At 40.6% G+C, this 23,553-nt stretch overlaps 1 protein-coding gene across 1 annotated transcript in view; it reads right to left on the bottom strand.

Moving 5' to 3' along the window:
• Window positions 1-22,053, bottom strand: part of TXLNG (taxilin gamma) — a 55,192-nt gene extending 33,139 nt beyond the window's left edge. Inside the window, exon 1 of the mRNA XM_047843339.1 lies at window positions 21,906-22,053. Within this exon, the coding sequence (XP_047699295.1) occupies window positions 21,906-22,007 (102 nt within the window). The 5' untranslated portion in view covers window positions 22,008-22,053. The remainder of the gene's footprint in view (window positions 1-21,905) is intronic.
• Window positions 22,054-23,553: the final 1,500 nt, after the last annotated feature.

Here is a 23,553-nt window from a genome sequence, read left to right as displayed (position 1 = left end):
CCTCTCAACTGTCACACATATTACATTATCACTTACTTGGTATGCATATCCTCCTGTAGACAGCAAAAACTTATGCATAAAAGGTACTCAATTGCCAATTGATGGAGAGCACAAGGAGCCAAAATGGCTACTGAAAACAAGCCACGGAGAGTACCTCAACATTACTACACAGCTTAGAGAAAAATACCACTATTACTACTTTAGAAGCAACACAGTATTACATGACAAAACCAGTGCAACTAATTTTGATATATTTTTCACATGTGCTAATGAAAGACTGACTTTGGCTCTAAAGATCTTTTTTGTTTATAAATAAGCCCAGGTCCAGCTGGACTCTTGAAATAGCAGGCCCCAATTTTTCTACCGTAAGGACTATTTGTTCAAGAACTTACTTGGGGTTCTGCACTGGGCCATGGTATGAAGCAAATTCTTAGGCCAACTACTTTATTTATATTGTAAATTATGTCTCAGCCTTCATCTGCTTAAGCAGAGACCTCTATATCATACAGCAAATACAAATTCCTACTCTGCTCTAATACCTATTCTGGATGCCTTTCCTTGGGGATCATCTCCTGTATAATCAATAGCAGCAGCAGCTAGTACTTATACAGCAAATACTACATCTTGGCACTACTGTAAGCACTTTCCTATATTAACTAACTACCTTAATCCTCACAATAATGTCACAAGAGAAGTACTATTATCTCCATTTTACAAATGAGCAAACTGACATGATAAAGTATCGTGCCAAAGGTTACAATTAGTAAATAGCAGGGCAAAGATGTGAACCCTGGCAATCTGGTTTCTGAGTCCACGTGTTTAATCACAATGATATACTGCTTCATGACTACCCTATACAAACACCCTTATCCTGGCCTAGCCATCTTACAGAAATGTATTTAATAATGGGTAAAGATGCTCCCCAAATACTATGTATATAAAAAATTGCAAAACAGTACACACCAATTTTACATACATGCGTGTACATTTATATATGTGTATACATACACAAAGAAAGTATTGGGAGGAGGAGCACCTGGCTGGCACAGTTAGTAGAGCATGTGACTCTTGATCTCAGGGTTTAAGTTCAAGCCTCATGTTGGGTGTAGAGATTACTTAAAAATAAAACTAAAAGAAAAAAAAAAAAAAGAAAGTACCGGGAGGAAATACATCTATATATTAATAATGGTTATTTTTAAATAGTATAATTATGGGTAGTGCTTCTTTTTCCTTCACTATATTTTCTAGTATTACTACAGCCAATTTTTATTCCCATTGGAATTGAAAAAAATTCAAAAACTACTCATGCTAATAACACGGGAAGCATCATAGAACATATGTAAATGTTATTAAAACTTCTACACAAGTCATTTAAGATAAAAATTAATTTTGGGGGCACATGGCTGACTTAGTCGGTTAAGTGTCCAACTTCAGCTCAGGTCATGATCTCATGGTTCACGGGTTCGAATCCTGCATCGGGCTCTATGCTGACAACACGTAGCCTGCTTCAGATCCTTTGCCTCCCTCTCTCTGCCCCTCCCCAGCTCATGCATGCATGTGCACAGTCTCTCTCTCAAAAATAGACATTGGGGTGCCTGGGTGGCTCAGTAGGTTGAGCGTCCAACTTTGGCTCAGGTCAGGATCTCACACAGTTTGTGGGTTTGAGGCCCACGTCAGGCTCTGTGCTGACAGCCCAGAGCCCGCTGTGGATCCTCTGTCCAGCTCTCTCTATGCCCCTACCCCACTCTCTCTCTCAAAACAAATAAACTTTTAAAAATAAATAGGGGCGCCTGCTGGCTCAGTTGGTTTAAGCGTCCAACTTCAGCTCAGGTCATGAACTCGCAGTTTGGGAGATCAAGCCCTGCATCAGGCTCTGTGCTAAGAGCTCAAAGCCTGGAGCCTGCTTCGGATTCTGTGTCTCCCTCTCTCTCTGTTCCTCACCTGCTTGCACTCTCTCTCTCAAATAAAAAGATTTAAAAAAAAATTTTTTTAATAAACATTAAAAAAGTAATTTTTATTTAACACAAATGGATACTCAAAGAATGCTAAGACCCACAACCCAACAAAAATGGGCAAACAATATGAAGCAAAAAAATCACAGAAAAGAAAATACAAGTGGCTAGTGAACATATGCTTAGCTTTACTCACAATAAGAGAAGTACAACTTAAAACTATCAGATAATGGGGCGCCTGAGTGGCTCAATCAGTCAAGCGTCTGACACTTGATTTCAGCTCAGGTCACAATCTCACGGTTCATGGGATCGAGCCCCTCGTCAACTCTGCATGGACAGTGTGGAGCCTGCTAGAAATTCTCTCTGTGTGCCTCCCCCACTCACACTTGCTCTCTCTCAAAATAAATACACATTTAAAAAAAATCTATCAGATGACATTATTCACATCAAAAACATTGACCACACAATGTGGGAGAGGGCGTGGGGTACTGTCAAGCATTCCTGGTTGGGGGACAAACTGGTTTAACCACTAAGGAGTCCAATTCAGGGCAGGGATTGTGTGAGAAGGGGCACAAGGAAACTTTCTGGGGTGATGGGGATGCTCTATAACTTGACTAGGATTTGGGTTACAGAGTTGCATGCATTTGTTAAAACCCAGCATGTACATACCTAACATGGCTTCATGGGTGAAGAGACCAATAGATGGATAGATAAATGAAAAAGCAAGTATAGTAAACTATCAATGGAAGAATCTAAATGGTGGCAATATGGTTGATAGCATCAAATTCTTTCAACTTTATGTTTGAAATTTTCCATAATAAAATGTTGGGGAAAAACTTATGCACATAGTTTTTTTTTTTTTTTTAACGTTTATTTATTTTTGGGACAGAGAGAGACAGAGCATGAACGGGGGAGGGGCAGAGACAGAGGGAGACACAGAATCGGAAACAGGCTCCAGGCTCTGAGCCATCAGCCCAGAGCCCGACGCGGGGCTCGAACTCACGGACCGCGAGATCGTGACCTGGCTGAAGTCGGACGCTTAACCAACTGCGCCACCCAGGCGCCCCTGCACATAGCTTTTGACCCACCAAACTCATTTCTTCTCAATTTCTCCTATGGACAAACCAATACATCTGCGAAATATAAACTTACATAGCAATATTTATAGTAACCAAAAAAAAATCAGAAATACCCTAAATGTCCATTAATAATGAACCGGACAGTAGTAACTTTGTATGGTGACAGATGGCAAACTGCAGTGGGCATTATGTAATGTACATAAATGCTGAATCACTACATGGTACAGCTGACACTAATATCACATGTGAACTATACTTAAATCAATAGGGGCACCTGGGTGGCTCAGTTGGTTTAAGCATCTGCCTTCAGCTCAGGACATGATCTCACCATTGGTGAGTTCAAGCCCCGCATTGGGCTCTCTGCCATCAGTGTGGGACCCACTTCAGATTCTCTGTCCCCTCTCTTGATGCCCCTCCCCTGTTCACGTGTGCGTGCACGCTCTCTCTCAAATAAACTTTAAAAATAAAGTAAAATAGGGGCGCCTGGGTGGCTCAGTTGGTTAGGCGACCGACTTCGGCCCAGGTCATGATCTCACGATTCGTGAGTTTGAGCCCCGCGTCGGGCTCTGTGCTGACAGCTCAGACCCTGGAGCCTGCTTCCGATTCTGTGTCTCCCTCTCTCTGCACCTCCCCTGCTCATGCTCGCTCTCTGTCTCTCAAAACATAAATAAATGTTAAAAAAAAAAAAAAGTAAAATAAAATGAAATAAAATAAGATAAAATGACTACATACACCCTACCAAAATAATGGACTGGATAGATCAATGCGGTACATCCATACAGCAGAGTACTATTGCATCTATTTAAAAAAAACAATAAGGTAGTTACATAATTACTGATCTGTGAGGATAAGCTGAAAAAGGAAAAAGAAAAATGTCCTGTACTATGTACTGTATGCCACAATTTGGGTGTGGGGGGGGGAGGGGTGGTGGGGGTGGTGGTGGGGGTGGTGGTGGTGGTATAAGTTTATGATTCAGAATCATATACAATCTCTGGAAGGATACAAAGAAACATACTAATGGAGAGATGGCGAGAAACTGATGGGGCGGGGCTGGAGGGGAACACAAGGCTTTTACAGCATGCCTATTTTTATCTTTCAAGTTAGGGATCATGAGTTACCTTCATAACAATTTGTTGTTTTTCTTTTAAAAAATACCAAGATGAATACAGTTCTCTAACATAGTACCTATCATTAAGAAAAATGAGGAGGAAATGTTTATTGAAATTCCAATCTCAAATGAAAATGAAACCAACAGTAAGTAGTTTCAAGATAAATTTCTATACGAACTTTTCCCTGAAAATCATCAAACATGAGCTATCACATTTTTGTTTTACGAGTCTACAGTCATAAGCAGCACACACAGCTCTTGCAGCTTGAAAGACACTCGAGAGAGCAGGTCCATTCGGCCAGAGCAGTGTTTACTGGAGCCCTAAACCCTAGCAATCCTCCATCCCAGCCAGTCCCCTCCTGTCAAAGGATACATTTCTCAACCTTCCTTCCATTGTCTAAATACTTGGAGCTAAGATGACTCCTTAAGTGAAGAAGAGATGCCTTCAAAATGATAGCCACCAGTTCACCAATCATTAATTGTAGGAGCAAAGAATCGCTATTGCTAAAAATTTTTGCAAACATGAATACACTGTATTCATCTACTATGTGTAAAAGCTTTTTCCATCAATACATCTGAAACTGAGATCACATGGGAATTAAAAGCCTGAAGAAAAAAATATTTAAATAAATTTCTTTCCCTTATACTCTGTGAATAATAAAGAGAAAGGTGAACAATTTCCAAATTTAAAACTTTCAGTTATGTTCTTTCAAATATTGCTAAAGCTAAAGAACCAGATTTCTTTGGCTTATTTTGCAAGTGCTTAAATGTTTTTTACTAATGGCTATTCTTTTAATAAGACTGGTCTAAATAAAAAACTAAAAAGCCAACACCCACATTCACTTCCTAATTATTTCAACTACCATTTGCTTAAATGAGATCGAATGCCTTCAACCAGTGCTAGGCATGTGCTGAAAGCAGAAATCACTCAGTCGTTGCCACTGAGGGCTAGGGTGGCCCTTCAGAGGGAGCAGGCGGGAAAGACTGCACATGTATATATTTTCCTGAGGAGAGATCTTAGCTAGCTTCAAGTTCCCAAACAGTCGTGGAAAAATTTATCAAGTAGGCAAAGTGAACCTTCAGAACCTGCAAGCCCCTTACCCCCATTTAACCTTCCCCTCTGACAGGTGGGGCTTATTTTCCCCAATAAGGAAAATGAAACTTAGGGAGTTAAAGTAACTTGCCCACGATCATATTAAAGTCAATAAAAGGAGCTCACAAAATTCAAAACCAGGTCAAACTCAAGAGCCTATGTTTTCTCCATTACACAACTCCCCTCATTTCATACATTAGCCTTGAAAAATGAAAGGTCAAACACATCTCTCATGCAGTTTATAAAATAAGCCTAACAAATTAAATGGATGTCTAAAAATATATGGCATGTTAGATATACTAGGATGAATTTAGGAAAACACTGGGAAGAAGCTTTAAGATTTCTAGCAGTGATTAACTCTGGGACTTAGGGAGGGGACACAGGCCTAAGTCAGAGGTAGGGATATCTTTTTTTTTTTAATTTAATTTTATTTTTTACAATTTACATCCAAATTAGTTAGCATATAGTGCAACAATGATTTCAGGAGTAGATTCCTTAGTGCCCCTTACCTATTTAGCCCATCCCCCCTCCCACACCCCCTCCAGTAACCCTCAGTTTGTTCTCAATGAGTCTCTTCTGTTTTGTCCCCCACCCTGTTTTTATATTATTTTTGTTTCCCTTCCCTTATGTCAATCTGTTTTGTCTCTTAAAGTCCTCATATGAAGTCATATTTTTGTCTTTCTCTAATTTCACTTAGCATAATACCCTCCTCCAGTTCCATCCACCTAGTTGCAAATGCAAGATTTCATTCCTTTTGATTGCTGAGTAATACTCCATTGTATGTATGTGTGTGTGTGTGTATATATATATATATATGTGTGTATATATATACATATATATATATAAAATACATCTTTATCCATTCATCCATCAATGGACATTTGGGCTCTTTCCATATTTTGGCTATTGCTGATAGTGCTGCTATAAACATGGGGATGCATGAGTCCCTTCAAAACAGCACCCCTGTATCCCATGGATAAATGCCTAATAGTGCAATTGCTGGGTTGTTGGGTAGTTCTATTTTTAGTTTTTTGAGGAACCTCCATACTGTTTTCCAGAGTGGCTGCACCAGCTTGCATTCCCAGGAGGTAAGGATATCTTTAAATAATTTTAAGTGATTATTTAAGGCATTAAGGTTTTTGTTATTTTACTTTTTTGTGTCTTAGGATAAACTAAATTATGTCTAAAAATCTCTTCAACCCTAGGTTTCTAATAATTTGCCCGAAGAGTGTCAACTGCCAAACAGGAATGTGAGGACAAGAGTACGTACTTACTAGGCTCAGGGCAGGCCAGCAAAGGAAGGACTGCAGGAGGAAATCCTGAAACGTACCAAAGATACTCTGTATCTCTCCAGACATCCACTATCAGCCTTGGTTGGCTTTTAAAATATGAACCTCCTTCCTAAACATATCCATTTTGAGAAGCTTTTACATTTCCAAATACAAATTTTACAAACTTATTAAAAATGTACATTTTCGTCAGGCTCTGGACTGATGGCTCGGAGCCTGGAGCCTGTTTCCGATTCTGTGTCTCCCTCTCTCTCTACCCCTCCCCCGTTCATGCTCTGTCTCTCTCTGTCCCAAAAATAAATAAACATTGAAAAAAAATTAAAAAAAAAAAAATGTACATTTTCATGTGCTTTTTAATTTTCTTAAATAGGTGGATGGAGTTGGTGGGGGTTTCATGTACTTTCTAAATTAGAAAAGTGATTTTGGCTTTATATAAGTCATTTAAAATAGTTAATATAGGGGCGCCTGGGTGGCGCAGTCGGTTAAGCGTCCGACTTCAGCCAGGTCACGATCTCGCGGTCCGTGAGATCGAGCCCCGCGTCGGGCTCTGGGCTGATGGCTCAGAGCCTGGAGCCTGTTTCCGATTCTGTGTCTCCCTCTCTCTCTGCCCCTCCCCCGTTCATGCTCTGTCTCTCTCTGTCCCAAAAATAAATAAACGTTGAAAAAAAAATTTGAATAAAATAGTTAATATAGTAAAGCTATTTTAGTCTTTAAAAGAATTATTCTGGATAGCAAACTCTTCCACACAGTTAACACTGTATCAATCATTCATCTCAAAATTCTGTTTCAATCATCTTGGACCAAAGCCTTTAAGATATGTATTAGATAACTCAATACCTCCTTTAGTAGATTTACTGTGTTAGAACAAAGAAATGAAATGAAAGAGTTTTAATTTTTAACAGATAAAAGGATATATTACCGTGCACTAGAATATAAGCATATTTTGGTGTACGTCTCTATAGTATGCCTATATTCTTTAAGACGATAAACTCCTAATATGTCAAAATACAAACTCCCACAGATGAGTCCTTATTTTTATCTCAGGCATGAAATACTTGTCTGAGAATTCCTAATTATATAGCACTGTCTTCCAAAACAGACCATGCAGAGCCATATGTGGGAATTCACTGTATTTTTTTTAAATGGTGTCATTTCAAATTGGTAAAGAAAATAAAATGATTGGGTTGCCTGGGTAGCTCAGTTAGTTAAGACCTCAGCTCAGGTCATGATCTCACCATTAGTGAAATTGAGCCCCGCTTTGGATCCTCTTATCCTCCTCTCTCTCTGCCCCTCCCCCCACTCTCTAGTGTGCATGTGTGCTCTCTCTTAAAAAAAAAAATCAAACAAAACAAATTTCACCAATAAAATCACTTGAAAAGAAAGGAAAAGAAAAGAAAAGAAGTGATTTCCGATATTTTCCAAACCATTTAGGAGAAAAAGAATGATATCCTGTAGCATTCCTCCAGATGCACCAAGACTGAAAAAAAAGAAAACCACAAAGCACTAGAAGTCCTAAGTAAAATTTTTTTCCGTAATCTTGGCATGGGAAAGCCCTTTCTAAATAAATCAAGAAGCACAAAAGTTATTTTATTTTTTTAAAGGAGAGGAAGATCAATTTACTAAATAGTAACTGAAAACATTGGACCAGCCAAAAGGCCACATTTGTACAGGCTTCAAATGAGTCAGAGACCCAATTTGCAAGAGTTTGTGAACAAGCAGATCACAGTTAAAGAACATATTTAACCTCATTCAAGATCAAAGAAATGCAAATAAATAATCTTTAACCTACCACAAAACAAACCTTCATGTGGGCAAACATGTCCCTCAGTACAGTCCTGGGGAGTCTAAATTGGCAGAGTATTCATTTTGTAGGGGTATTTAGCAGTATCTACCAATGTCTGAGTACATATTCACTTTCACCTAGTGATTCCATGGCTAGTTTATTCAAGAGACATTCTCACTCAAAGGCAAAAAAGGCTATTCACCAAATTACTGACTCTTACCATGCAAAACCACCTGTCTACCAGTGAGGAATTGGTTAAATAAATAATGCTCATCCAGACAAGGTAGAACTGCACAGCTTTTCAAAAGAATAAGGCAGATCCACATCAATATGCACAGATCTTCAGGGGTGCCTGGGTGGCTCAGCTGGTTAAGCATCTGACTCTTGACTATGGCTCAAGTCATGATCTCATGGTAATGAGACTGAGCCCCACGGCTGGCTCCACAGAAGATTCTCTCTCTCCCTCTCTCTCATGCTCTAAAATAAAGGAGTAAGTAAATAAAATATGGACAGATCTCCAAGGTATAACTAAGGAAAAAGACAAACATCTAGTGCAGGATGAATGTCTCAGTATAAATTTAAAAAGTATTCATATATAAGCCAGTATATTGGTAAAAATTTTCTGAGGATATCCTCAAAATTGTTCACAATGGATGGGGGTTTAGAAGCTGGAAAAGAAGGCAGGCTTACTTTTAATTTTGTACTTTTTGGTTCTATTTTATTTTTTATTATGTGAATGTAGTAATTTCAGTAAAAAGAAAAACTTTGAAGTTGACTGATTTAATTTTGGGGTGACATCACAGTATTATACCTATTATTCTACCACTACACCCCCAAGATTAGGTCTAAAGATGGCAAGAGTTCCTGTTTCATGTCATCTTTTCCCTTCACCCTGCTCTACACCTCTGGGTCTGTCCCATCTTTATACACACATCTTCTACTGGATTATAGAAGATCTACTAAGCATGAGGCTGGGTAGCAGTTCCCATTTATTTCCTTCTTAAAACAATTCTGAAAATTGGAATATCTCATTTAAACTTGGCCTCAATTTATAACTATGGCTAGGATATCTGCCAAATCACTTTATAAGTTAAAAAAAAAAAAAAAAACAACTGAAGGGGGCGCCTGGGTGGCTCAGTCAGTTAAGCGTCTGACTTCAGCTCAGGTCATGATCTCACAGTTCGTGAGTTCGAGCCCCGTGTCAGGCTGTGCACTGAGCACTCAGAGCCTGGAGCCTGCTTTGGATTCTGTGTCTCTCTCTGTGTCTCTGTCTCTGTCTCTCTCTCTGCCCTTCCCTTGCTCGTGCTCTCTCTCTCAAAAATAAACAAACATTTAAAAATTTTTTTTAAAAAAAGTAGAACTACCATATGATCCAGCTATTTCACTTCTGTGTATTTATCTCAAGAAAATGAAAATACAGGGGCGCCTGGGTGGCGCAGTCGGTTAAGCGTCCGACTTCAGCCAGGTCACGATCTCGCGGTCCGTGAGTTCGAGCCCCGCGTCAGGCTCTGGGCTGATGGCTCAGAGCCTGGAGCCTGTTTCCGATTCTGTGTCTCCCTCTCTCTCTGCCCCTCCCCCGTTCATGCTCTGTCTCTCTCTGTCCCAAAAATATATAAACATTGAAAAAAAAAAGAAAATGAAAATACAAATTTGAAAAGATATATGCATCCCTATGTTCACTGCAGCATTATTTACAATAGCCAAGATAAGTAAACAATCTAAGTGTCCATCAGTGGAGGAATGGATACAGAAGATGTGGTATATACACAATGGAGTTATTATTCAGCCATAAAAAAGAATGAAATCTTTCCATTTGCAACAACACGGATGGACCTAGAGGGTATTATGTTAAGTGAAATAAGTCAGAGAAAGACAAAAACCCTATGATTTCACTTATATGTGGAATCTAAAAAACAAAACTCATAGATACAGAGAACAGATCAGTGGTTATTAGAGAGGAAGGGAGTTGGAGGTGGGCAAAAGGGTAAAGGAGGTCAACTGTATGGTGACAGATGGTAAATAGACTTATTGTAACAATCACTTCGTAGTGTATGCAAATGCTGAATTATTACACTGTACATCTAAAACTAATATGTGATATTATCATTTTACCTCAATTAGAATAAACTGAAAAAATCTAAGTCTACTGTTTGAGATACATGGAATTTACAAAACAGGGTTAACATACATAAGGCTAAGGAAAGAATAAACCTAACATTTACTAATTGTTATACGCTAGACATTTTAAGTACATTATTTACTTTAACCTTACAGTTCTAAGATAGTGAGAACATCACCCCATTATACAGATAAACTAGGGAGAAAAGTAGGAAGAGGGGAAAAGCCCGTTATTTGAGACCTGCATTTACTGAGCTTGGAAGTAATGCTTCTATGGGGGGTGTCCTAAAGAATCACATTTGAAGTTAAGAATCATGACGAATACCCAAGTGTTCACGGACAGATAAATGAAATGTGGCATATAATACATACATTAGAATATTATTTAGCCTTAGACAGGAAAATTTTGACACATGCTAGAACATGGATGAACCTTGAAAATACCATGTTAAGTGGGGGCATCTGGCTGGCTCAGGTGGAAGAGCATGCAACTCTTGATGTAGGTGTTAGGAGTTTGAGCCCCAAATTGGGTGTAGACATTACTTAAATAAACTTAGAAAAAAAGAATCATCTTAAGTGAAAAAAAGCCAGACACAAAAAGACAAACACTGTTTGATTCCATTTATATGACATACTGACAGTAGTCAAATACACAGAGAAAGAAAGTAGAATAATGGTTGCCAGGGTCTGGGTCAGGGGGAATGGAATACAGAATTTCAGTTTGGGAAGATGAAAAAGTTCTGGAGATGGATGATTGTGTTGTTTGCACAACACTGTTAACGTAATTGATATAATTTATGCCACTGAACTGTATGGTTAAAATGGTAAATTTTAGGGGCGCCTGGGTGGCTCAGTCAGTTAAGCGTCCAACTCTTGCTTTCAGCTCAGGATCTCACCAGGATCTGGTTCATGAGATCCAGTCCCTGCTCTTGTCCCTACTCTTAGCGAGGAGCCTGCCTGGTGTTCTTGCGTGCGCGCTCTCTCTCTCTCTGCCCCTCCCCCACGTGCGCACACATGCACTCTCTCAAAATAAACATTAAAAAATGGTAAATTTTATGTTATGTATATTTTAGCCCCCCCCACACACACTCACGAATCATGATGAATGTATTTTGGTTTAGAATGTTCTTTAAGCCTTTAGCAAATAAAACCTAACTTTATATTGGCCATTAGGAATTGTAAAAAAAAAAAATTCTGGTTGCTAAGGATTACTGAATTGCCCCCTTAGCAAGATAAAGCACTTGAGTCAGTAATAATTGGGATTCCACATTCCTAGAACAAGTCTTAGGAAAAGGCCCAGGAAAAAAATAAACCTATTCTCTTCTGACAGAATTGTCTTGGGAAACAACAAGGAAAAGCAGAGCCCACTTCCAATAAAACTCATGGACGGTGGTTCTCAAAGTATGGTCCCCATGAACCCTTCATGGTAGTGTGCAAGCTCAAACATAATTTTCATAGTAATACGGAGATATTATTTGTCTTTTGGTGTTAACATTTGCACTAATGGTACAAAAGCAGTAAAGAATACCAGTGCTGCCTTCTTAGAACAAAGTCAACGTAGCAGCATCAAACTCTTAAGTCATCATTTTCTTCAACACCGTGTACTCAAAGTTGGGGGGGGGGGGGGGCGAGTAAAAATGCCCTTGAGGAAGCAGTAAAAATTACGAATTTTTATTAAATCTCAACCAATGGCTACACATCTTTTTATCTCTGTGTGACAACACATAAAGTACACATAAAGCACTTCTGCTGCACACCAAAGCATGAGCGGATCTTGAAGAAAACCACTAATGCGGTTGCTTGAATTATAAGCCCAACCAGCAGCTTTTTTCATCACCTTTTTTTTTTCTTTTCTTTTCTTTTCTTTTTTTTAAAAGATAACCAACCCGTGCTTGTTTATTCAGACTTGGGTATTTGGCAGATGGAGTCTCCAAAATATATACACTGAGCTTGTTACTTCAAGGCAAACAACTGACAGTATTTATTGCCAATGATAACAATTGAGTTTTTAAGCAAAATTTAGAATTTCTGAAAACTATCTGCTACCATAAGTTTGACAGCTTCCCAATACTTAAGACTTTACTGTACAACAGAGGGATGTAGTCAATAATATTGTAGTAACACTGTACAGTGACATATGGAGGCTACACTTAAGGTCATAAGCACTAAGTAATGTATAGAATTATTAAATCACTATGCTGTACACCTGAAACTAACATAACATTGTTAAAAAAAGACTCTGCGGAGGACATCAGTGGTGATATTAACAGGATTTTGATATTATATAACAAAATGTGTCAACATTTGGAAAATCAACACAATTTGGTAAACCACTTTTTTTTAATGTTTATTTTTGAGACAGAGAGAGACAAAGCATGAGTGGGGGAGGGGCAGAGAAGAATGCCATTCTTCTCACTTTAATTCCCTTGATCTATTTCACCCATTACCCCACCCACATCCCCTCTGGCAACACCAGTTTGTTCTCTGTATTTAGGAGACTGTTCTTTTACTTTGGAAAATCAATAATTTTTAATTTTCAAAAAACATTAGGTTAATATGTGGTAGGCAGCTTCTGACATGGTTCCCAATGATCCCAGTGATCCTCCTCATATTCACAACCTTGTATAATCCCCTCCCCTCGAATGCGGCTAGACCTAGTGACTAACTTCTAATGAAGAATCTGGCAAAAGTGAGGGGATGTCAGTTGTATGGTTATGTGACAAAAGACTGCAACTTCCTTCTCTTGTGCTGACATTCTTGCTCATTCTGATGAAACCAGCAGCCATGTTGTGAGATGCAGATGGAAAGGCCCATGTGGCAAGGAACCAAGGGAGGCCTCGAGCCAACAGCTCATGAGGAATTGAATCCTGCCAACAATTACAATGAGTGAACTAGGACATGGATCCATCCCCATCAAGCCTTCAGATGACAATAGTCCACAAGACCCTAAAGCAGAGGACCCAGCTAAGCCACACCCACACCCCTGACCTATAGAAACAGTGAGATCATAAATGTTGTTTCAAGTACTAAGTTATACAACAATAGATAACTGGTACAACATTAGTTCATTTTAAATGAATAATAATTTAAAATTTGTTTTAATATCTAATATGTGAAATACTAGCTGTAACCTACAAAAACAAAAGCACCTTGGGGTTCTCAAAAAAGATTCTGAAACCAAAAAGTTTGAGAACTGCTGTCCTGGCTGTGGCAGAACAGGAAGAGAGACAGACTAAAAGGCCAGCTTGGCCAAACCATGGTCTAAGGGAGGTCCTTATCTTGGCACCCTTAACCAAACAGATCCATCTCTAGAGAATATGGCCACAGGACCTAGTGTGAACAGGGAGAGGAGTGCCATTTCCTCTGGCTCATTCAGAAACCTCTCCAACAGTACTTGATACGCTTCTCCTCATTTAATCCTCAGAACTGTCTTACAGGCAGGTATGATGAACAAATAGGCTCACTTGATAAGGCAATTTTAGCTAGTTTGTGTTCGGTCATGAACCTAGGGTTTGGAAAGCAGAGACTGAATTCTTAGTTTTCTCTGTATCATTCCAGAGAATACGTTCTTCCAAGGTTATATTAAAAAATAAACGTTGGGGGGGGGGGGGGGGGGCGCGCACCTGGGTGGCTCAGTAGGTTGAGTGTCCGACTTTGGCTCAGGTCACGAACTCATGGTTCCTGAGTTCAAGCCCCACATGGGCTCCCTGCTGTCAGCGTGGGGCCTGCTTCGGATCCTCTGTCCCCCCCACTGCTCACACTCTCTCAAAAATAAATTTAAAAAACATTAAAACAAAAATTAATATGTTGAGGCACGTGGGTGGTGCAGTCAGTTGAGCATCCAACTTTAGCTCAGGTCATGAGCTCATGGTTCATGAGTTCGAGCCCTGCAATGCTGTCAGCATGGAACCTGCTTCATATCCTCTGTCCCCCTCTCTCTGCCCCTCCCCTGCTTGCTCTCTCTCAAAAATAAGTATTAAAAAAAAGGGGGGGGGACACTTCCCAATTCAAAAAATAAAATAAATGTGGTGATGGTCACACAACTCTGTGAATACACTAAAAATCACTGAACTGTATCGTTTAAGTGGGTGAATTGTATGGTATGTGAGTTATACCTCAATAAAGTAGTTACCCAAATAATGAATAAATTAAAACACAAGTAAAGCCAGAGAAATGAGAGTTCTGAGGGATAAAAATTGGAGGCAGTAAGTGCTAGTTGTCCCAACTCCTAATTTTTGGCAGCAAAAGGCTCCAGGATGATCTGTTGCAATATGTTTGGAGGACGGGGAGCACATGGAGGCATTAATAGTAAATGAGAAAGAGGGAAACCAGTGCTGAAATTAGGATGAGGGAACCTGATTTCCCCCACTGGTGAAGAAGCCAAGAGTGAGCAAACAGATCCGGAAAAGGTCTAGTTGCAACACAGCTTCTGTAGCCTCATGGCCTCCCTGGCAGTAGTGTTACCATCTCCAGTGGTAGGTGCTAACATCTATATTAGAATGTGCACATCATGTGCCTTTTAAAACAAGGATGATGGCATTAGATTTCACATGTAACTTCTATGGCTATTTATTTTATAAAAAATAAAAGGTGCTAGACTCTGATCTGTAAAATCACTTCTAGCTCTAAAACTGTAACCCAATGATAATCTGCAATCTGAGAGATACCTGCATTAACTTAAACACCTATCTAGGCAGCAAAAGTATCAGGAAACCCAAAAATTTTAATGCCCAAAGCTACTGAAATATGCTTGGACTTGACCGATTTTGCAGAGGGGAAGGGCCTGGGTCACAAAATTAGCATCTTCAAGGCACAGACTCCTGAGATGTAAAATGATCTCCTACTTTTATGAGTTACCTAAATGGAACACCCCATCCCAATTTCATGAAGTCACACTTCACCAGCTCCACATTTACCAACTATGATGCACCTCTGAACATCAAGCTATCTCTTTTTTCCTGTCCTACTTACCCAGACCACTTTAGTTCTTTGTTAACACTGTGTTGTGTGGACTTTAAGACAGGTAATTTAGGGGAGCCTGGGTGGCTCAGTCGGTTAAGCACCAGACTCTTGATTTCGGCTCATGTCATGATCTCACAGTTTGTGAGATCTGTGCTGAACACAGAGCCTGCTTGGGATTCTCTCTCCCTCCCTCTCTCTCTGCCACTCCCCTGCTCATGTATGTGCATTCTCTTTCAAAAAAAAAAAAAAGGTAGGTTTTTAAAAAAAGGACTTTCTAAACCCTCTTTTCATTTGTCCAAATTACATTTAGAGGTGTTTCTGCGGGGAATTAAAGCATTCTTTATCATTTATCTTAAAGCCGACCATGAAACAAAAGCTATGAAACCTCTAAGGCTCAAAACTCCCCTCAAAACTTCCTAGATTACAATAGCTTTTCTATACCCCCAAAGATCCGACCCACCCTTTATAATCTGTTTTCATTTAGCAAAAATTATTTCTCTTTTCACCCACCACCAAGTTTTGCTTACATTTAACAAGGTGGATGTTTGTATTTACTATCGAGAAATGCGCTGAAAACACAAGACACATGGCATATGGGTAACAACTTCAGCCCCCCAAAAGCCTGACCTTTGAATATACCACTTACTGTTTCCCATGTAGCCATGAGACTGGTCAACCTCTCAGTTTCCTTATCTGTAAACTAGGGATGTACAATTATCTACCTTCTAGAGTTGTAAGAAGATTAATCAACATAAACTGTAGCACACACAACTGTTATAATAATATCTGAATAAAGATGCATTTGCAAATTATGCAAAATGCCTCCATTCTCACTTTTAATATGGCCCACACATGGATCCATAAAATCCTTAGCAAAATATGCTTCTAAGCTACTGGCACATCTTCCTCGCCAAACTATTCTACACTGACCTTTCTGAAAGGAGAGGTGAAAAAAAGTGGGAAAGTGCTAGTTTAGCAATATTACTTATGGCAGACTGTAGAATGGGAAGTTGGGGATAATGGGGGGCGTTCTGGAGACATTTTGGTAATGAAACACAATGCAAATCAACACCCTGAGCAATAAATGCTAAGGAAATTATTTTGAAAAAAATATTTTGATAGCACAGGAAGACAACACTGGCCATTTTATTTATCTTTTCTTTCAAGTAATAAAATTTAAGTAATTATAAGTACCAAGAGAGTTTCAACTAGGAAATAAACTGAATCATAAAAATATACTTTCAGGGTTCAAATCCTTAAAGGGTCACCTGACCTATACTTATTCTCTTCTGGAAATGCTCCACTTGGGAAAAATTTAAACATAGCTAATTCTCAATGCTAATGAATACTACATTAAATTTTTATGTTACTTTATACATTTAAAATACTGTCACATCTGTTATACTAACTGAAAGTTACTGATAATTAGTTTAGAACCAAGCAAAAAAGAATTGAGGGAAGGGAAAAGGACTGGGAAGGGGAGGAAAAGGTAAAGGAGTTTCTTTGGGATATTAGATTAAAACTTGCTAGGTAAGCAGAAACTGTCCATGCAGTAGGGCCTATCAGTTGCACAATTATATATCAACGCTGGGCCAACTTCACCAACTCTGAGCTATGTTATTTAAGCAAGTTTTTTTGTTTTTTGACTGAGCCTCAGATGTCGTATCTATACACCTGGGCATACCACCTACTCTGCAGACACTAGAATGGAAGCACATTTTAAGTGCCTAGCACACAGCAGGAAACAGCTCAAATTTCTTTCCTTTGAAACACACCTCTCTGTGAAGTGTTAAAATCTGAACAGAACATCTATTGAAAAATCTATTATAGTGAATCCTTCTGTGAAGAATCCCACACAAAAGCAAATCATACACACCCTGTTTCATGACATCTAGATTTGACATATACATTCCTCCATAAAATTTCTCTAATCAACTATATGGCGCTAGAGGGCATTATGTAAGTGAAGTAAGTCAAAGACAAATACCATGACTTCATTGTATGTGGAATCTAAAAAAAAAATAAATAAACAAAAAGCACGAACATATCCATAAATACAGAGACCTGAGGACTGCCGGGGGGGGGATGGGCAAAATGGGTGAAGGGGAGTGAGAGGTACAAGCTTCTAGTTATGGAATGAATACGTCACCGGAATGAAAGGTACAGCATAAGGAATACAGTCAAAGGTATTATAACAGCACTGTATGGTGACAGAGGGTAGCTTCACTTGTGGTGAACACAACATCAAGTACAGACTTGCTGAATCACTAAGTTGTACACGTGAAACTAATGTAACATTGTGTGTCAACTATACTTCAATTGAGAAAAAAAATTCTCTAGTCAAGACCGATATAAATGAAACACATAATATACAAAACATCTTCCAGTAACATAGTAAACAAATGTGGCATATTAAGATCTAAAAACATGGTATTAGTAAAGGAATGTGTTATATCTGGTCTGCTCTCATTACTGCTGCCTCTTTGGTTCCCCTTGAAAACGAAATTTACCGAAGTTTGATGACAGACAACAATGTTGTCAATAGAAGATCACTTCGATTCTTATTATTTAATCTCTGTGCCAAAAGAGTGGAAATTCAAATCCACAACTGGGGAGAAAAAACAAAATAGTGAAATGGTTTCTTCCTACCCCACACTCTTGCTACACCCTGACTGGACTTTTCCTCATTTCATCTATCACAGAGAGATTCTGGGAAGAGAGAAGAATACAAAGGTTGGAAGATGGATTTACAAAATTAATAGCACACTAAAAGCAAGAGGAATGGATCTTTCATATATTCTCCCTGCCAGATCAAATAAAATTCTACATGCCCAGTCCCAGGACTGTGCTGAACACTCTCCATCAACTGTTACTCTTCACAACAATCCTATATGGTAGGTGTTAGCATCATCATCACTTTACAGATGATGCAATGGAGGCTCAGAAAGATTGAGAAACTCACCCAAGCTTGCACAGCTAGTAAATGGCAGAGAGTCAAGAGTCTTGACTCCAAAATCCATACTATTCACCTGGTAGTACAGTACTTATTACCACAGTCTAGATGAAAGGGTATTGGGTTCCAGACTCAGCTTCATCCCTTGGGCAAATTATTAGACCTTGCTGAGTAGTTTGTCATCTTTAAATGAGGGCAACGACAGCTGCCCAGCCTTCTCCATAGCATCCAGTAATGCTGAAAGAGTTAACATATGTGCAAATATGCTGTAAAAATTATGCGGCACTATGTAGATGTAAGATTTTGCTAATTTGAGCCTTGGTTACATTATCTTTATCCTTCCAAATGGTTTACTGACCTAAAAATAAGTTTAACAGTAGTTAAATAATTTTTAATATTCCCAAGCAAAAATCTAGTATTGGGGAAAAAAAAACCTACCTTAGACATTCTGGAAAAATGCAAAACTACAGAGACAGTGAAAAGATCAGTGGCTGCCAGTAGTCTGGGGGGAATAGAGGGAGGGATAAACAGCGGATTTTCAGGGCAGTGAAAACTATTCCATAGAATACTATAATGGTAGATACATGACATTATACATTTGTCAAAACTCTCTGAATGTATAACCCGAAGAATGAACTCCAATGCAAATTATGGACTTTAGTTAATAGCGATGTATCAAAATTGACTCATCAATTCTAACAAAAGCACCATACTACTGCAAGATGTAAATAATAGGGGTAACGGGCTGTGTGAGGGAATGTATGGGAACTCTGTAATTTATGCTCGATTTTTCTGTAACCTAAAACTGCTCAAAAAGAGTATGAATTTTTTAAAAATTCAACCTTCTAAAACAAATACTATATAGAAATTTAGAAAGTAATGATCTTGATGTTCTAAAAAATGCCTGGAGAAAACCGCCAGAAGACTAGCAGAATGGACTCTCCGGAGCCAAGCATAGACAAGAGGCCCACGGAAGAGGGTAAAAAATGCCTGGAATACATGACCGCGTATATCCTATCTTTTCAGACCAATGTTGTCAAACACAATTTTATGCCATGATGTAAATATCTTTGATCTGCTCTAATACAGTAGCCACTAGCCACACTGGCTACTAAACACTTGAAATGTAGCTAGTATGGATGAGGAATGGAATGTTTAATTTTATTCAATTTCAATTAATATTTAAACCACCACATGCAGCTAGTGACTATCATGTCAGACAACACTTTAGACAATTCAAGAGATCCCTAGAAATGTACGAGTATTAACTTCAGAAGAAAAGAGATACCTCAAGAGACTATTCAATGAATGTAGTTATGAAACAATGACACAATTAACTGAGCTGGTGAAGGACTAAGTAGATGGTTCAAACAACTAGGAACCAATAAAGCCCATCTGCAATTGTTTTTCACTTTAAGTCCCATAATGTAACCAAAGTGACCACTTTTCCTTTAATTCTTTCAATATTTTGAAAACATGCCAATTAGTTAAACATCATTTGTGCTTCCTGAAAATAGAGTACAAGTGAAGTTATAATTAGGAATATTTTTTTCAAATTGATAACCCAGAGAAAGTAAAAAAATTAAGGGTCATAAACAAGTGATTTTTGCAGACACAAGACAGTCACCTAGGTTTTTTTAAACGAAAATTCAAAAACTAATATTTAATCATGTATTTCAATTCCATGACATAGTCAAGTGGAAATCAAAAGGAAAAATGATGCCCAGAAAAACATGAGAAAAAAAAAAAAAGGTACATGAGATAAGTAAACAAAAATGAGACAGTACAGACACACATGACTATTCATATCCAGCTGTAACCCAGAGTGCTGCCTCAAAGGGTCGTTACCTCTTATCTTGGTCATTTAAAATGCTAGTTGATTAAACCTCAGTTCCTAATTCAGACTTCTGGTCCTTATCCCAGTGGCATAAAAGGGAACTTATGTCCTCAACTGTAGTGGCTTTTTAATCGGAGTCCTCCCCTGGGAGGCCTATGAAATCAAACACTGAGATTGGCTCCCCACTCTCAGGGAACAAATGAAGTGTCCAAAGTGACAGTTCTGAATCCCTAGAGTACATTCGGTCCACAGCTTCTCTTTCATTCCTTCAAGTACTGGATCTTTATTTTACAGTACAAAGAGAGAGAGAGAAAAAGAAGTAACTGAGAAGTAGTAACACCCTTATGCAGAAAGACATGAAAATACCCGACCTTAGAAACAGGCCCCCCAAAGCCAATTCTTGACACCAAACCAAGACGTAAACCAAACCTTTGTTCTTTTTCAAGATGGTAAATTCGCATTAGAAAAATATTTCGTAATTTCACACAGGGGTGATTTTTGAGAGTATTCAAACACATAACTAAGTAATATTAAACAGCCCCGAGTGATCAAGCAGGACGTCCAACAGGTTGAACGTTTCAATATGTTCCACTGTAAGGAAAAAGAGACAGGGTTTTCACCTTTCCAGCGCCTTACCCTGCGGATTTCCACTCCTGGGTCCTGAAAGCCCTGTACCCCATTTGTTGTGCAATCTTTTTCGAACTCCACCCACTGACTCCAGAACAAGTGGAATTCTCCCATTCTGGAGGTCTCGATTTTCCTGTATCCAGGGAGACACTGAAAACTCCTTGACGTGAGTCAAGTAAGGCAAGGGTCCAGCCTGCCTCCCAGATTAACAGAGACCAAAGGCCAGGGTGGGGGAGGCGGTCAAGTTTCCGTTCACCCCCCCCCAAAAAAAAAGAAAAAAAAAAAGGAAAGAAAAAAAAGGAGGGGAAATAAAGAGCAAGAAGGAGGAGGGAGGCTAAAATGGGAAGACCGGCTATCACGCGATGCTGCCCCCAACTCTGCGGGACCCAGGTCCTCCAGCATCGTCTTCCCATCGCCGGCCCCACGTGTAACCAGGCCGGTGGCGCCCAGAGATGAGCCCCAGGGCCGGGAGCCGAACGGTCCTCCCAGCCCCGCGGCGCTCGCCCGCCCGCGCAGTGGCGGGGAGCGCAGAGGGGGCGGGGGAAGGGGGGCGCAGTGCAACCCCGGCTCCCGCGCGGTTATCTTACTGCGCAACAGCCTCGCCCGCGCCGCCCCGGCGCACCCCGCAGCGCGCCCTGCGCACCTGCCCGGTAAGAGCAGGACCGGCCACTAACCCAGGCAGCCCCCCGACGGCGGCGCCCAGCGCGGGGAACACAGGGAGCACCGAGAACACGCCGGGGGCGGGGGCTGGGAGAAGGAACACCTGGCGCCCGGGGCTCCCCAGCGCCGGCCGCACGTGGCTGTCACACCTGGTGCGCCCCCGCCTCGCACCCCCTCCCCCTCACACGGGGCTGCGCCCCCTGCCCTCTCCCCGCGTCTGCCACGCGCCTCGAAACCCCAACCATCGCTTCCTCCCACCCCATCCATCCCGGTCCCAGTCCCCCCCCCGCACCTGCTCCCACTGTCGTCACCCCCGGGAGGGAAAAGGGCCGGATGTTCGTCCCGTGGCTAAAGGTAACCGGAGAGAGCGAAGATGTGGACCCCGAAAGAGCTAGCCCGAGCATTTCCCCTGCCGGCAACAACGCGGACGCCTCCCAGACTGACCTTCTGCCGCGGGCTGCGTCGCCGTCCGCCCCGTCCGGTTTCAATAGCCTCCTCGGCGCCGCCGCCTCTTCCCCGCGCTGCCTCCTCTACTCGCGTCGCCATGAGGTGACGGCAGCAGCCAAACAAGCGGCCCGACAAGGGGCACGGAACCTTTCAGGGCCCCCGCGCCCCGCCCCTGAACCCCCACGGCCAATCGCCGCATGAAAGGCTTGCCACGTGACCGGAGGAGGTTGGCCCCCGAGGGGATGGAGCGGGATGGGGGTGGGGAGCATTGAAGCCTGGGCTGGGCTTTTGCAGGGCCGAAGGGCGAACACAGGCCGCGCGAGCCTGCGCAGACAGGGAAAGGGACTCTGAAGCGGACTACAAGTCCCAGCAGGCCGCGCGGCCACGGCTCACAGACCCAGCTCAGGATTGGAGCATAAGGCAGCATTCTGAAACGGGGAGACTATCCTCTGAGCTGCGCATGCAGCCTACTGGGACTTGTAGTTTTCTGGAATCGATGAATCGGTACCGGAAGGTACTCTTTATTATCCTGAGGGAAAAGTTTAGAAATATTGCAGTGTTTGGGAGGGAGCTGAGTGGGCATACGTTGTTGTGTTTTTGTTTCTGTTGCTCCTCTTCGGAATTGATGCTAAATTATTTAGGGATAAGGGGAAATCGTGACTTTCGCGGCGGGAGAGATGGACTAGCTTTCAGAATTTGAGGTCTCTGGCTGGGACACCTGCCCCGAGTCCTGCTCTTCTACCAGAGCTGTTTACCTGTCCCGAGCTGCGGGGTGGGTGCTGTGTTCTATTCACCTTGACTGAACCGCCCGGTCTTCTAACACAGTTCTCCATACTTAATATATGTTGAATGTATCCTATTTTCTCCGCTAGTCGTTTCGTTATTGAAATTTTTAAACAAATGGAGTTTGCTGAATCGATTTTATTTTCTTGACAGGATTGGGGCGGGAGGTGCAGTTTTGCTCAGAAATATTCCCTGTTTCCATCTGATGGAACCAGATCTCTAAGGACCGAGTCGCTGAAAGTCACAGACCGTCATGAAATTCTGATAATTAACTCATTATGAAAATTTGTGTAAATCCTTTACCATTTTTTATTAGAGTTGAATACAAAACAGTGGTATCAGACGCTAAAAATTTAATAATAGACCTGAGAGTAAATTTCAATATTGTGGAAATTCCATCTATGAATTTTAATTATTTCTGTAAATTTGGGGAGAAGTACCTGTATTTTCTTTCATGGGCAGAACACCTCAGTCCAGCTTTGAGATTTCAAAACTAGAGCAGTAGATAATGAACTCATACCCAGATTCTATATAAAGCTGATGGTCTCAGCCACCATGCCTCACCTTCTTAAAGGTAAAATTCCCAGCAAGATGCATAATAAATGTGTGGGTAATGCTTTTTCAAACCTGTTCAGGGAATGGAATGTTAAAATGCACAGTAGTTAAATTATGGTACAATAGAACACCATGCAGCTACTAAGAATGATCAACATTTTTAAAATATGACCTAGAAAATATACATAGCATAGTGAGCTTTAAAAAAAAAAAAAAATTCCAGGAGCGCCTGGGTGGCTCAGTCAGTTAAGGTGCCAGCTCTTGATTTCCGTTCAGGTCGTGACCTCAAATTTCTTGAGATAGAGCT

Source organism: Prionailurus viverrinus, chromosome X, assembly GCF_022837055.1.
Source record: "Prionailurus viverrinus isolate Anna chromosome X, UM_Priviv_1.0, whole genome shotgun sequence".
Classification (NCBI taxonomy): Eukaryota; Metazoa; Chordata; class Mammalia; order Carnivora; family Felidae; genus Prionailurus; species Prionailurus viverrinus.
Note: the sequence above shows the minus strand (reverse complement) of the source record. Positions and strands in the feature narration are given on the sequence as shown.